At 30.0% G+C, this 13,862-nt stretch overlaps 5 protein-coding genes across 16 annotated transcripts in view; 2 read left to right on the plus strand and 3 right to left on the minus strand.

The window, feature by feature from the left end:
* LOC122529220 (glucose transporter type 1) overlaps positions 1–1,987 on the plus strand; it is a 31,703-nt gene extending 29,716 nt beyond the window's left edge. For all 11 annotated transcript variants that reach the window (XM_043655082.1, XM_043655084.1, XM_043655080.1 and 8 more), the window contains one exon: positions 1,130–1,987. In XM_043655082.1, the coding sequence (XP_043511017.1) occupies positions 1,130–1,233 (104 nt within the window). In that variant the 3' untranslated portion in view covers positions 1,234–1,987. The remainder of the gene's footprint in view (positions 1–1,129) is intronic.
* The window catches only part of LOC122529229 (methylosome protein 50-like), a 41,417-nt gene extending 38,369 nt beyond the window's left edge, over positions 1–3,048 (minus strand). Inside the window, exon 1 of the mRNA XM_043655120.1 lies at positions 2,912–3,048. The gene's annotated coding sequence lies outside the window, so the exon portion shown is untranslated. The remainder of the gene's footprint in view (positions 1–2,911) is intronic.
* Positions 3,049–5,637: 2,589 nt separating this feature from the next.
* LOC122529230 (mediator of RNA polymerase II transcription subunit 27) lies at positions 5,638–7,186 on the minus strand. The gene is made up of 4 exons (XM_043655124.1): positions 6,730–7,186; positions 6,392–6,661; positions 5,987–6,287; positions 5,638–5,906 (listed from the first exon to the last, which is right to left on the minus strand). The coding sequence occupies exons 1-4, from the start codon at positions 6,900–6,902 to the stop codon at positions 5,772–5,774; spliced, it is 879 nt and encodes a 292-aa protein (XP_043511059.1). The 5' UTR covers positions 6,903–7,186; the 3' UTR covers positions 5,638–5,771.
* A 383-nt stretch (positions 7,187–7,569) lies between these two features.
* Positions 7,570–10,616, plus strand: LOC122529226 (protein VAC14 homolog). Its single transcript, XM_043655107.1, has 7 exons — positions 7,570–7,978; positions 8,073–8,454; positions 8,527–9,097; positions 9,164–9,735; positions 9,819–9,937; positions 10,021–10,100; positions 10,162–10,616. Exons 1-7 carry the CDS (start codon positions 7,875–7,877, stop codon positions 10,464–10,466), a joined length of 2,133 nt encoding a protein of 710 aa, XP_043511042.1. The 5' UTR covers positions 7,570–7,874; the 3' UTR covers positions 10,467–10,616.
* Positions 10,617–10,812: 196 nt separating this feature from the next.
* Positions 10,813–13,770, minus strand: LOC122529224 (inhibitor of nuclear factor kappa-B kinase subunit epsilon). 2 transcript variants are annotated; one of them, XM_043655104.1, is made up of 5 exons: positions 13,290–13,429; positions 13,000–13,200; positions 11,745–12,918; positions 11,467–11,668; positions 10,813–11,364 (listed from the first exon to the last, which is right to left on the minus strand). In XM_043655104.1, the coding sequence occupies exons 2-5, from the start codon at positions 13,157–13,159 to the stop codon at positions 10,942–10,944; spliced, it is 1,959 nt and encodes a 652-aa protein (XP_043511039.1). In that variant the 5' UTR covers positions 13,160–13,200; positions 13,290–13,429; the 3' UTR covers positions 10,813–10,941. The 2 variants fall into 2 exon arrangements, with proteins under 2 accessions (XP_043511039.1, XP_043511038.1); XM_043655103.1 differs by having other exon boundaries at positions 13,000–13,770.
* Positions 13,771–13,862: the final 92 nt, after the last annotated feature.

Consider the following 13,862-nt stretch of genomic DNA (forward strand, 5'->3'; position numbering starts at 1 on the left):
AAAAAAAAAAAAAAAAAAAAAAAAAAAAAACAAGAGAAATCATATGAATGTTAAACTTACAAGATTTTAAAACAAATTATATATATCACATTATCATTATTTTTTATATGAAACTGTAAAACCGAATTTTTTCAATACTATCGTAGTTGGAGCATGAATGGTGTAATGGGCATGTTCGCATGAATGTAATTTACCTCATTTAGATTTAAAAAAAAAAAAAAGAGGAAAGAAAATTCTGCCGCATTTTTCTTTCGAAATTTTCTCATCCTCGAGCTTGTTTCCGTGATGAGATGCTAAAAGATAACTATACTCGTAAAAGCCGCAATTTTTCTAATGACCAAAGAGACAACAATTTTACTAAAACAAGTAACATAGCATCTGCGTGATGAAGTTATTATGTCTTTCAAACATCATCATTTCGAATGGAACATTTATAATACACGAATTAATATTCACGAGCACATGACACAAATGCTTGTAATTATAATGTTGTGTTTTTCAGGTATTTTTTTTAACATACCTATTTCAGGATTCGAATGATAAATATTAACCATTGAAAATAAAATTATTTTTTAATATTTTTCTAGTAACGAATTATCTTTACGTCATATTTCCAGGATGCTGACGACAAAAACTTCAGTAAATCGAAAAAACATCTAAACAAATTTTTGATTAAAATACAAGAACACGTTCTTATATAATTAATTTTCTGCAAATTAATTATGAAAAAAAATACTCAAGCATGTAATAATACATCAACGTATGAAACTCACTCAGCAAAATCACATTCGCCATCATAAAAAGAAAGAATATGGTAATAAAATTGAAACTTCAATAACGAGGTTACTTCATCTGAATATAAATTGGGAACTACCTAGAAAACGATTTAATGCCTGAATACAAACGATTCGAAGGGACATTGCTAAAAAAAAAAAAAAGAAAAAGAAAAAAGAAAAAAGACAGCTCGGTATCTTTCGACAGTTTCTCTCTACAAAGAATCGTAGAAGCTTGCTGTTTGTCGTCTATCTAAATTGAAACGGTTTGGTAGATGAATGCCAAGAGTAGTGTAACAAGTATTGCAAACGTGAATGAAAAAGAAAATGTACATCTGATTAATGTTGGTGAACAGTTGTGTTTGCAGCTGGATCAGAGCGATCTTCCGGCGCACCCGCTCAACCGGAGAGACCACCGCCCCCGCTTCCCCCGCCACGCTTTCCGAACAGCGGTGTCTGACAATGGGAAACAGCTCCTCTTAATATTGGTAATCTAGTGATCATGAACACGTCAATCCCACTGCCGCTACTGTTCACCACCAACAGCCTCACATTGGAGAATCAACTATACGAGATCATCACGGAGAGGAGCAAGGCCTGCGCGGCTTTCTTGCGGAATAGTTTACGTCGAGCAGTGAACGCGACCACTATCGGCTGGAGTGTCACGGAGAATTTCGAGAGTAACGTATCATGCAATCATGCTTGATCCGACGAACGAAGAGATTAAAAACGAAGATCACCTGTTGATTGTCCCCGGTATCCCCGGTATCGAATAGAACGAAGTCGATCGCGGATGCTTTAGCACGGAATTTAAACGAACCGGCTTAGTTCGGGTGTCGGGTTATTGTTGGCACGTGAAATTAACCTTCATACTGAATATGTATGGTTGAATATAGAGGAACGAAACACGATACGATTTCGCAGAACTTGCTAGTTACAATTTACCGAACAGAATAGAACGATAGTAAGTGAAAATGGGTGATCGAAATGTTAAATTGACTCGCCGAGGATTTTAGTAGGTGGATCTAACGCAGCGTTCGATATGACATGCGAGAGTCTTTGCCGAAACGTGAAACGACGAGGACGAGGTAACGAAGACCTTTCGAAAAAAAAAAATCTAACGAAATGTTGCGAAAGTGATTGTGCCTAGACATACATACGTTTGAAAGATAGAAAAAAAAGAGAGAAAAAAGAGAAAAAAAAGAAAAAGAAGTTGGATCGTGATCACTAAAAATAAAATGCATTTGAACTTCGTGCGACATCGAAGAATATAGAACATATAATTGCTAGATGCGACGAATCGTTTAACGAAACCCCAGAAGAAAAGGTGTATATCTATATATACATATACATATACATATATATATATATATATATACTTCACTTTTATATTGTTAATTTCATAGGATTTATTAGAATTATATGTCATTTTGTATCACTGTCGTCTTTATAAGTCGTTGCACTGTAATATGATTATGCGGTTATGTGTTTGTTGATAAATTGAATTCGATGAATTTTACGGCTGAAGTTAGGAACAAATTTCGGATCTGGAATCGACCAAATTATTATTTAGTCAGTATTGAATTGAAATACGGTTTATCGCGTTAACAGTCGCAGTATTTAAAAAACGTTAACTAAGATAACGTCGTTCTTATACGGTGCCTCATAAAAACAACATTTACAAGTCGATCAATCATTTTATCTTATAAAATTACGAGGGCATGGTGGTACAAACGAACGGGGTGTTGGTCATTGCGATAGTAAGCTTTGAATTACGCGCATGCGCTACTTCATTTCGATAACCAATTGTTTTAAAACTAAAATTAATAACACCAACACAAATTTTTTACGAGACAAAGATTAATATTAATACGAAATAAAAATTAAATTCAAAACAAGCTTTGACTAACAAATTTTAAATCATTAATTAAATCATTAGTGAAATGTCAAACCTTTTCGTTTGAACGGAAAAAAAGTTCTACGAAACCTCGTAGGCATGCCTTTTCTTACTACCTTTTGTCGTTTAATATTTTACAGCAAAATGCACGTCACGTTTGATATTATGCAAACTCTTTGGGAAAAGAAACTTCCCCTGTATGTATATACATGTATATACTGTATACTTCTATGGTACTTACCATAATGTCGTTGCATAAAAAGATGTATGATAATCCTATACTATTCAATATAGTATATTCAACTCCCTATTCAAAATAGTGTTACACGAAAATTAATTATATCGTTCGAGCGATATACGTATTCAAAGTCGATTGACACGAACATCTCAACCGATCGTTTTAATCGAACTGAGATAAACATTGACCGGATGCATTATACATATTATACTGTTTCAAGCGCCATCTCTTTGTTGTAGAACAAACAACTTTTAAAATTTTGTTTTCTCAAAGATTTCATTGGACGCTATTCATTGAATCTTAACCAATGACATAAAATGGCATAGTTTTTAATTACAGAAAAATCAAATGATTACTTTAAATTACTTTTTGTTCATTTTCGTATTTGTACGTAATACGGATTGGAATCTATAAATATGTAGATTATGTTCCTTTTTTAATTCTTACATACAAATTCAGAAATAGAAAAATAAGCACCGAAGAATATACTGACATCATTGGTAATGCCTCTTTCGCGTTAGCTTGTACACAAATTAAATAATCTCCAATCTGTTTGCTATTTAAATGTCGCGGTATACTCGCGATATGGTACCTAGAATAGAATGAAAAATGAATAAATAAATAAATAACATCGTGAGCAGTAAATTGTATGTTATAATTTAATGAAAAAAAAAAACAAAATAAAAGAAAAACTTTTAATTATAAGCTGTCCAAATCATACAGAATCAGTGAGAAAGGCAATAAAGCTATTAAACTGAAAATATGCTAAAGTAGATTTTCTTGCATTAGAGTATTGTCAGAATTCCAACTATTGATTATGAATACTTAGGCTAGAGATTATACATACATATATACATAGCTACTAGTTTATAGTAGCACATTGTAACGGGCTAATGATAACGATCGCTAACTTCGTTAATACGTCGTACATATATGTTGAACAGAAATGAATTGTACGTTTCCCACTCGTGTTATGGCTGTACAATAATCGCGAACCGAGTGCTGGTAGCATATCCATTTTTTAAAATCATTACAAGCTTAAACACGATAACTATACATAACCGTAGTTGCAATTACTTCGACTCAAACTAACTATGCATCTGAACGATGAGGTCGATGAGTCGAATTCGAAAGAAAATTCTGTATCGTGTTAGAAAAATTATTTTAGGATATACGAGAAGATTTTACTTTTCACGTCTTTGAAATTTGTTAAGCTATTTGTAAATTAGCGAGAGGAACTACCCGAAATCATTAGATGTGAACTCAAGTTTGACTGTGTTTATGAAATGTCAACTTATGATTTTCTTTGTTGTCCTATTGAGAAAAGGCATGCTGTGATATATGTTCACTGAACATTTCGAAGCAAACACAGAATTATCTAAAAAGAAACAAAAGATAATCTATGAACGATTTTTCTACTTTCGTTACAATGAAAATTACAATTAATGTCATTAGATAATTATAATAATGAAATGCAGTTATGCCACATGTATACATATGAATTCCGTAAAACACGAGACATTTCTCTTGTTTTTGAAGGTCTAAAGTAATTTGTAGGTGTTCAAAGTGCTTTCAAAGAAAAAGAAAAAAAAATACTTCGTATCAGAAAATTAATTTCACTATCATTCATTCACACGTAAAGATATAATAAATAACTCGTTTCTAAAACTGTATAATAATATAATAATAATATACATATAAATATATATATATACACATATATATATATACTTATATATGAATGACAACCTTTATGCGAGGACTTATTCCGCACTCATCACGATAACTTTGATAACAAAATCAATTATGATTGCATATATAGTTTCGAGTCAATGATATGATATTAAATTCATTGAGTATTGCAACATTTATAGAGCCTTAAAGAAAGATTTAAAAAAAAATTGGAACAGTCCAGCAAAGTGATCAGAATAACGATTTGTAAAATAAGTTCACTGCCACTTAAACGACTTGCACTCCACGAGGAGCGCCAATATTCCAAATGTGAATGTGTACAGTTATGTGAAAAGTACTTATAACGTAATTATATTTACATAATATTAATTAGAATTATGTAAAACTAAATAGCATGTAATAATATTAAGAATGATATACATACGTAGGATACAGATAAAAGAAAAAACCATCGATTGCAAAGCTATTATATTCCAGACAAGAAAAAATTTATGCCTGCTCATTTGTATATTATAAGTAAACCTTAACACGAAAAAGTTTCTCTGGTAGAAATTCTACTTATTGATATGATTCTTTTTTTCTATTTATTTCATAAATAAAAATTGTACTTTGTTTTATTTTATTTAAAATTTTGTCACGGATATTTAACAAAAAAAAAATTAATATTTAATTTTTAAAATATGTAAATTTTTAGTAGATTACAAACACAATATTTTATCTTTAATATTGTTAAATTAAACTTTAATTTTATATTTATTTATAGTATAAATATTTTTTAAGGAGAAACCGCTTCATATTTTCTAGAAAGATATTTTAATTGTTTTCAATTCATGCAATATTGTTTTAAGTTTGTATTATTGTATACGAACATATACTATAATATTGCAAACATGGTTTTATTTGCAACTGTATATATGCGTAGCAATTGTCTATAATATTTTAATTACTTATGATTAATGTATTAAGCTGAACAGATAAATTTAAGTGAAAAAAATCATATACAACATCTTTTAAAATCTACAAATAAAAATATTTACTAAGTAATATCAGTGTTTTTAATTACTTAGATAAGGAAAAATGTATACAAATCGCAGAGATTATTCTTTTTTAATGCAATTAAATATATTTTAGAAAAGATTATTTGTACAATTTGAAATTTTACTATGAACACTTATGGTTTACATTCCTGATGATAGGATTCCAAAGTTCGAAAATCTCTCCATGTTGGTGGTAAAGCACTATGTAAATGCAAACCACAACGCTTGCATGGATCACTAAATAAGTTATTTAAACTATGGAACCAAGTCTACAAAAATAACAAGATTTAGCAGATTTAATAAAATTTAAATCTTCGAATTATTCCTATTATTCCTATTATTTCCTTACCATAAATGATCTAACAGCTAATTCAGGTAATGTAGGAGAATAAAAATGTAACATTGCAGCATGAGCATTTTCTGTTACTTTTCTGAAAACTTTGTGTCTAGATTCTGTCCATAAATCCATAGTTTCTCCATAACCTTTAACTACAACCCATTCAATCATTAAACCTTTAAATGCTATGACTCCTTTCAAAACATGTCCTAGTGTAACATGTAATAATGCATTTGACGCAAATGGTCGAGATATAGATACTGTCATGTCATTAAAAAGTCTATCAAATGTGGCTATTAATGTGTCAACTTGTCTATAAAGGAAATAGAATACATATTAATCTTAACAATATTAATCAATAAGTTACAATTTAAACTATGTTACTCATGACTATATCATCAAAACAATTTAACTTACTGTTGAGGAACATTATGAGTACTTGTTTGAATTCTACCTCTTTTTGCTCTGCTAGTGCTATTATAAGATCTTTTCAAAGAATTCTGACTAAGTAACGCTTGAGCAACATTGCTGTATTCATGAACTTTATCTGTCCATTTGTAACTATTGACTAATGTACTATACAATGCTTGTCTTTCCTGTGTAGTTTCTTGACTAAGATATGTTGTACTTGCTAAATTAAATGGCCCTGGTGGTGGATTCAAACTGCTTACAGCTTGTTCAACATCTCTAGATACAAAAAACTGTTTAATATGATATATAAATAAGTAGTAAATATATCATTAAAAACTAAATACCTTAGATTGACATTGACTGTCGTTAAAAGTTCTTGCAATTCAAGCAAATATTTATTTTCTTTATTTTCTTCTCCATGATCAGCACGCAATCCGTTTCCTAAAGAGTCAAAAACTTGGCCAACACTTGAGCGCAATACCTTAATTGCTGTCAACGCAGTCTGCAGCTGTTCCATTTTTGCTATTAATATATAAAGTCATATGTAAACAGTACAAATAAGACAGCTTTTTATGTCTTTCAATATATATCTATATAAAAATAGAAAAACTTGTAAAGATCACAGAATTTTAAATTGCTTCCACTAACAACAATAACAACAAAATCACAGGAAATCTAATCTTTCAAAACATTATGCCACAAACAAAATATGTCATAGATGTACTGTTCAATGACAATCTATCATTTCAAGCTTTATCATCGATTTAGTATATAATAGAACAGAAAAGACAAGATTAGATCTAAAATACAATGTTCTTTCATTTCCCATTAATTTCTTATGGACATAATGTAATTTATAAGAAATTAATATTATTTGGACAAATGTTTTGATTTATTAAACAGAATTTCCAAATTTTTATACATGCATAATGAAATGGAACGTAAAAAGAAAGTTTAGTGTTTAATTTTGAGAACACAATTATAGAAATTGACAAATTAATCTGCTTAATTAGTTTTTTTTTACAAATAAGAATTTATCTATGTGCGCCGATTCATAGATAGCGCACTTAGATGGCAGCACTTTCTAAACAAAGATAACTATAATGTGTAACAAGGATAGTAATAGCAATTAGTTCTATCATTTCACCGCCATGTGGTGGTAGTGTTTTATTGACATTATTTTACACATTCGAATTCGATGTCATTTTTTTCTAATTTTTGAAAACTACTTTGTGACATTTTTCTATGTGATTCTTCTTTGAATAAGCCAATTTTATTTCCCGGAAATAGATATATATAAATAGATATAAATATAAATATATGACACATGTACTATACGAGATACTTGTGTATGACACGCATGCGCGAATAGTGATGACTATGACTGACATCAAATGGAGATTTAACACCGGAACAATACGGAAGCAACTGTCACTTGCTTGAATAATTTTAATGTGTCGTTTTGTAATTTAAAACGTGACATTAAAAAATGATGTCCGAAAGAGATTACGCGCCACTTAGTGCTGCTTGTGTACGTTCTCTTAATGACAAACTTTATGAGAAACGAAAAGCAGCTGCTTTAGAAGTAGAAAAGTAAGGTTATCTTGTTTACTATGTTCCCATTTTTACTTATTTACAATATTATTCATTCTTGACATTTATTATTTATTATTATATTTTATTCCAGAATGGTGAAAGAATTTGCTGCACATAACAATACCGTTCAAATCAAACGATTGTTAAAAGTATTGGGTCAGGATCTTGCTACATCACAAAATCCACACACACGAAAAGGTGGTTTAATAGGCCTTGCAGCAATAGCAGTAGGATTGGGAAAAGATACTGGCCAATATATAGAGGATTTAATACATCCTATTTTAGCTTGTTTCTGTGATTCTGATTTACGTGTAAGATATTATGCTTGTGAAAGTTTATATAATGTAGTGAAAGTGGCAAGAGGTGCTGTATTGCCACAGTTTACAGATATTTTTGCAGCTCTTAGCAAATTGGCATGTGATTCAGAACAAAATGTAAAAAATGCTACTGAGCTGCTTGATAGACTAATGAAGGTAATTCAGAATTGTAAGATATAGGATTTATATAATATGAAGTACTATTACTTATCTTAAACATCATTTCAGGATATTGTAACGGAAAGTGGTCTATTTGATTTAGTTGGATTCATGCCTTTATTACGAGAACGCATTTATACAAAAAACCCATTTGGCAGGCAATTCGTGATAGCATGGGTATCTGTGTTAGATGCTGTACCCAACATGGATTTTATTATATTTCTACCTGAAATTCTTGATGGTTTATTTAGAATATTAGAGGATCCAATACCAGAAATTAAGAAAGTTACAGATACAGTTCTCTGTGAATTTTTAAGAAGTATAAAGGCTAACCCTGGAAGAGTAGATTTTCCAGGAATGATAAATATCTTAATTACACATGCTCAAAGTACAGATGAATTATTGCAATTAACAGCAATTACATGGATTAAGGAATTTGTACAATTATCAGGTCCTCTCATGCTTCCTTATATGTCTGGTATTCTTATAGCAGTATTACCCTGTTTAGCATATGATGGAGATACTAGAAAAAATATTAAAGAAACTGCAACACAAGTAAATATGAATTTAATGAAATTAATAACTATGGAAAATAAAGAAATTGTACATAATACTGATGAAATCGCTCACAGTGAGAGAGGTAAAATTTTTAATATTCTAATATACTTAAAAAATAGTAACAACAAAAAGAATTGATTTTTTTCAGATTCTAGTCAAACTTGTTCCTTAGCTGAAAGTTTAGATTTATCTAGCGTTGTTGAAGTATTAACAAAACACTTAATGTATATGTCAGTCCAAACAAAAGTTGCTGTTTTAAAGTGGATTCACCATTTATTCATAAATATTCCACATAAAATGTTTAATCATATTGAAAATTTGTTCCCAATTTTAATGAAGTCTTTAAGTGATAATTCAGATGAAGTAGTGCAGCAAACATTAGTTGTAATGGCTGAAATAATTAGCTCAAAATCGCCTGAAGCAGCTATTATGAACTCAAATGCAGAAATGCAAAACAAATATTTTACAAAATTTATTGTAAATTTGTTAAGAATATTTTCAACAGACAGACATTTACTAGAAGAAAGAGGGGCTTTTATTATTAGAGAATTATGCGTATTATTAAGTGCTGAAGATATTTATAAAACATTAGCAAAAATATTGATGGAGGAACCAAATTTAAGTTTTGCATGTACAATGATTCAAACTTTAAATGTTATACTATTAACAAGTTCAGAATTATTTGATTTGCGCAATAAACTTAAAGATTTAGATTCTTTAGTAAGTATTTTTTATATGTGTTATATATTATACTTATATATTAATATATTAATTATTACTTTAAATTACGTGTATTGTTATAGGAAAGTTGCGAATTGTTTAAATGTTTATATGTATCATGGTGTCATAATCCTGTTGCAACTGTAGCTCTATGTCTTTTATCGCAACATTATGAACATGCATGCAATATTATTCGATCATTGTATCCTTTATTATTGTGTATTATGTCATCTTTCAATATTAATTTTTTATAATTTAATATTTCTTAACTTAAAATAAATATAGTGAAAATATAGAGGTAACTGTGGAATTTCTCACTGAAATAGATAAATTGGTACAATTAATCGAATCTCCAATATTTACTTGTAAGTACACTGAATTATTACAGTACTTAAATCATATTTACAAAAATATAATGCATTTTAGATTTGAGACTACAACTTCTAGGAAGAGAAGAAAATGATGCTTTAATATATGCACTTTATGGTCTACTCATGATTCTTCCTCAAAGCGAAGCATATGCAACTCTACAAAGACGTTTAGCAGCCATTCCACCAACAACAAAATCTGTACCTAAAACAGTATCAAATCCAAAACCCTTTAAAGATGCATTTGATTTTTCTGAGTTATTAAAACATTTTCACATTATTCAAGAACGACATAAAGAACAAAAACATAAACAACGATTGACAAATTTAACAGAAAAGAATGCAAATCATGCAGATATATAAATAACATTTTTATAATATTAAATTTTATATAATTACAAATAGTAATTTATATAAAAGTAAATTGCACACTGATACATATATACTTTTAAACTTTTTTACTAAATGACTGTACTTATCAAAAGAAACCTACGCATTTATGACATTTTTCTTTTTATTGCAAAATTATTAAATATTATAAGATTTATTATTAAAATAAATTATTTTTTAATAGTATTTAATATATACAGCTAATTTTACAATTCATATTTATTGATTTCGTATATACAAATACATCAAACCAGAAAATAAATTAAATATATTACTATTCACAGTATATCGGAATTCATAATATCTTCTTTGAAAAAAAGAAAAAACTGTGATTTTGGTCAAAGACATATTAAAATGTAGTCCATAAAAGAAATTTTATATTATTCTTTTCCTATATTTATTATATACACGTATACTATCAGTCTTTTTCTTATCAAAAAAATAAAAATTAAGAATTATCTATATTCTCTAGAGTGTCAAGTATTGATAAATGATCAAGTTGATCTATAAGTAAATCATTCTTATGCAGAATCATTGCAATTCGTTCTTGCATGACGCAAATGTTCTTCCATTTTTTTGTACTTTCTTGGGCAGGTAAATTAGTTTTTTCAATAGTTTTTAGTTTTTCAGGAAATCTGTCTATTAAATGTAAGAAATTTTCGTAACGTTCCTTACTTTCGTGGGACAAACGATAAGAATATGTTTCTAACATGTGTTCATAGTTATCTACATCTTTGTCTAAAATTTGAATTTGTAGAAAAACCGTTTGCGCCATTTTATACCAATCAGCAACACATTCAGATCGGCTTATCATAGAAGGTGTACAAAATGTTTCAAGAAGATTTTTTAGTCTTTGACCCGTTGATGTAACCTGAGTGAAAAGTAGAAAAAGATTAAAAATAAATATTGTTTTATTATAATGTATTACTTTTCTATTTACATGATATAAAGATATTTATATTTAAAACTGTACCTTTATTCGTTCTAAAACATGGAATTGTTCATCGTTGTATGTTAGACCACGAGTAGCTCTGTCCCTTAATAAATGTTGCCATCCATCTCGTAAACGGTCAACTAAAGTTGCTGCCTTTTCGCTTGCTTTGTTGATCCATGGACACCATAATCCACAAATGATATTATCCCATTCACTACACAGACTACCTTCTTTCACGTATCTATGAAAAAATATAAATATTTTTGAACTGTTCTTATTAAACAAATAAAAAGGACAAATTAACAAAAATTAATCACCTCCGATGGAGCTGCACTACTGCAGGTGCTAATTCAGCCAGAAGCTTTTTACTTTTTAAATCTAATTCCTTTTTCCAATTCTTTATTTCCAAAGCATTTTGATTTCCAAATTTTCTAGAAACTTGCCAAGCAAGATTTTCATTTCTTTCTATTGCTACAGCTGTATCTTCTATAGCTTTCGTGAACTCTTTGGAATGTTGACATTTTTCTAATAATCTTGTAAGCTCTCTAGATATAAGTCCACTAAAAGCTTCAATCGCATCCTGTGACAATTTGCTACATAATGCTAATTTGTCGATTCTTCGTTTACAAACATAGCCAACAGAACAAGCTACTTTTGCTTGACTAGCATCATTTTCAACAGATACTAAATTTGCAAATACTGGAAATTTAGGTAATTCTGAATCCACAGCTAAGTCAACATTATTATTTTCTTTAGAAAATAACATTAATGGTATGCTTTCAGACGTATTTGGATAACCTTGTCCAGGAGTAGATTCTTCAATAATGTTTGTTAAAAATGTATCTCCAAAAAGAATTATCTGAGCATGAGGTACAATGTCAGTTTGATCTTGTATATGTATTTGAAGTGCTGTCAATTTTTCATCAGGATGTAAGAAAACTTTTATAAGATTGTCTTTATGTATGTTAAATATATGTATACGTTTTCTGCAAAGAGTGTCAGTTACTTCTGCAAAAAATCGTTCAAAACTCCATATTTTTTGGGGTTCAACTTCTAATAAACCAGCCAATAATGGAGTTACAATCTTTTTTAAACCAACACTTAGTTGACAATTTTGTGGCAATTCTCTATTCCATTCAATAGGTCCACTTTCAGAAGTTTGCACACCTGATATGACGCCAGATGCTTTTTTCGTAATAATATAAAACATTGTTTCTTTATTCCTTCGACCACCAAATGGTCTAAATGGTAGATTTCCTGTAGCCACATGATATAATGTCACGCCTATAGACCATAAGTCTACAGTTGCTCCAAATGTTTTGCCAACAGGTTTACGTAAAACTGCACGTTCATATATATCTGGATGTAAATATTCTTCTGTACCATATAAAGATACAAACTGTTGGTCTTCTTGTAGTTCTCTGGCAGCACCAAAATCAGTAAGTTTATAAATTGTACTACCATCGTCGGCAATGAATTTCATTATATTACCTAATAATTTGTAACTTTATTAAAAAGTTATATTAAATACATGTTTTCTAAACTTAAATATTTTTGTACGTAGTATTCTACCTGGTTTTAAGTCCCTATGTACTAAATTATTATCACGTAAATGTTTCATTCCAGCAGTCAAATGTTCCAAGACTAATAAAAATTCAGTCTCTTCTAGCCCATAAGTATTCTCTGGATCATCTAAAATATTGAACAGACTGCCTCCAGTACAAAGCTCCATAACAATTACTGTGCCACGACCATCTTGCTCCTCCTCGATTGCTAACAATTGAACAATATTTTCATGATTTACTTTTTTGAGGACCTCAAATTCTCGCATTTGCACATCGTGCGGTCGCATATGACTCAACTGATTAAACGTTTTAACCGCAACGGGTTCCCCGTTGTTTTTATTCACTCCTTGGAAAACTGCACCAGTTGCACCTTTTCCAAGAACACTAGTTGTACACCATACAAAATTCGTCGATCCGCGTAAAAAGGACATTTTTAAACTTTTATCATACAAAAACTTGGAAATTGGAAATTCGACAAGCAGTTTTTTAACCTTCCTTATGATTGACAAATTTAAAAACTACAGCTTTCGTGCGTATTTGTATGTATTCATCTTCAAATTCTCTATTTTTCAGAATTGATCTTGATCATATGTGTGATGACAATTTTTGTAGACTATTAGCAGTGTTCTCTACATCATTAACCTAAACATCGCACTTGACCTGTAGCTAAACGGCATCCACTTATGATTTGTAATATTCGTGTCTTTGGAACTGGTATACTAATGAAAGACTGGATATGCTAGCCGTTAGAGGCATTAAAATACTAGCGTCGCGCATTATGACTCTCCTTGTCTATCATGCGTATATGTCTGTCCTTGTCCCACACTATCGCTCTCCTTGTCTACTGCGCGTGTGTGTCTGTCCTTGTCG

Source organism: Frieseomelitta varia, unplaced genomic scaffold (assembly GCF_011392965.1).
Source record: "Frieseomelitta varia isolate USP_RPSP 00005682 unplaced genomic scaffold, Fvar_1.2 scaffold_281, whole genome shotgun sequence".
Lineage (NCBI taxonomy): Eukaryota > Metazoa > Arthropoda > Insecta > Hymenoptera > Apidae > Frieseomelitta > Frieseomelitta varia.

Bases quoted from the DNA above. Each gene is read 5' to 3' on its own strand.
- LOC122529230 (XM_043655124.1), bottom strand. From the start codon at position 6,902: ATGGAACAGCTGCAGACTGCGTTGACAGCAATTAAGGTATTGCGCTCA. The intron at 6,662-6,729 runs GTATTTAGTTTT...TTTTGTATCTAG, and splicing joins ACAGTCAATGTCAATCTAAG to AGATGTTGAACAAGCTGTAA. The intron at 6,288-6,391 runs GTAAGTTAAATT...TTTCCTTTATAG, and splicing joins ACTCATAATGTTCCTCAACA to ACAAGTTGACACATTAATAG.
- LOC122529226 (XM_043655107.1), top strand. From the start codon at position 7,875: ATGATGTCCGAAAGAGATTACGCGCCACTTAGTGCTGCTTGTGTACGT. The intron at 8,455-8,526 runs GTAATTCAGAAT...ACATCATTTCAG, and splicing joins TGCTTGATAGACTAATGAAG to GATATTGTAACGGAAAGTGG. The intron at 9,736-9,818 runs GTAAGTATTTTT...GTATTGTTATAG, and splicing joins TTAAAGATTTAGATTCTTTA to GAAAGTTGCGAATTGTTTAA.
- LOC122529224 (XM_043655103.1), bottom strand. From the start codon at position 13,423: ATGTCCTTTTTACGCGGATCGACGAATTTTGTATGGTGTACAACTAGT. The intron at 12,919-12,999 runs GTAGAATACTAC...ACAAATTATTAG, and splicing joins ACATAGGGACTTAAAACCAG to GTAATATAATGAAATTCATT. The intron at 11,669-11,744 runs GTGATTAATTTT...ATTTTTTCATAG, and splicing joins GTAGTGCAGCTCCATCGGAG to ATACGTGAAAGAAGGTAGTC.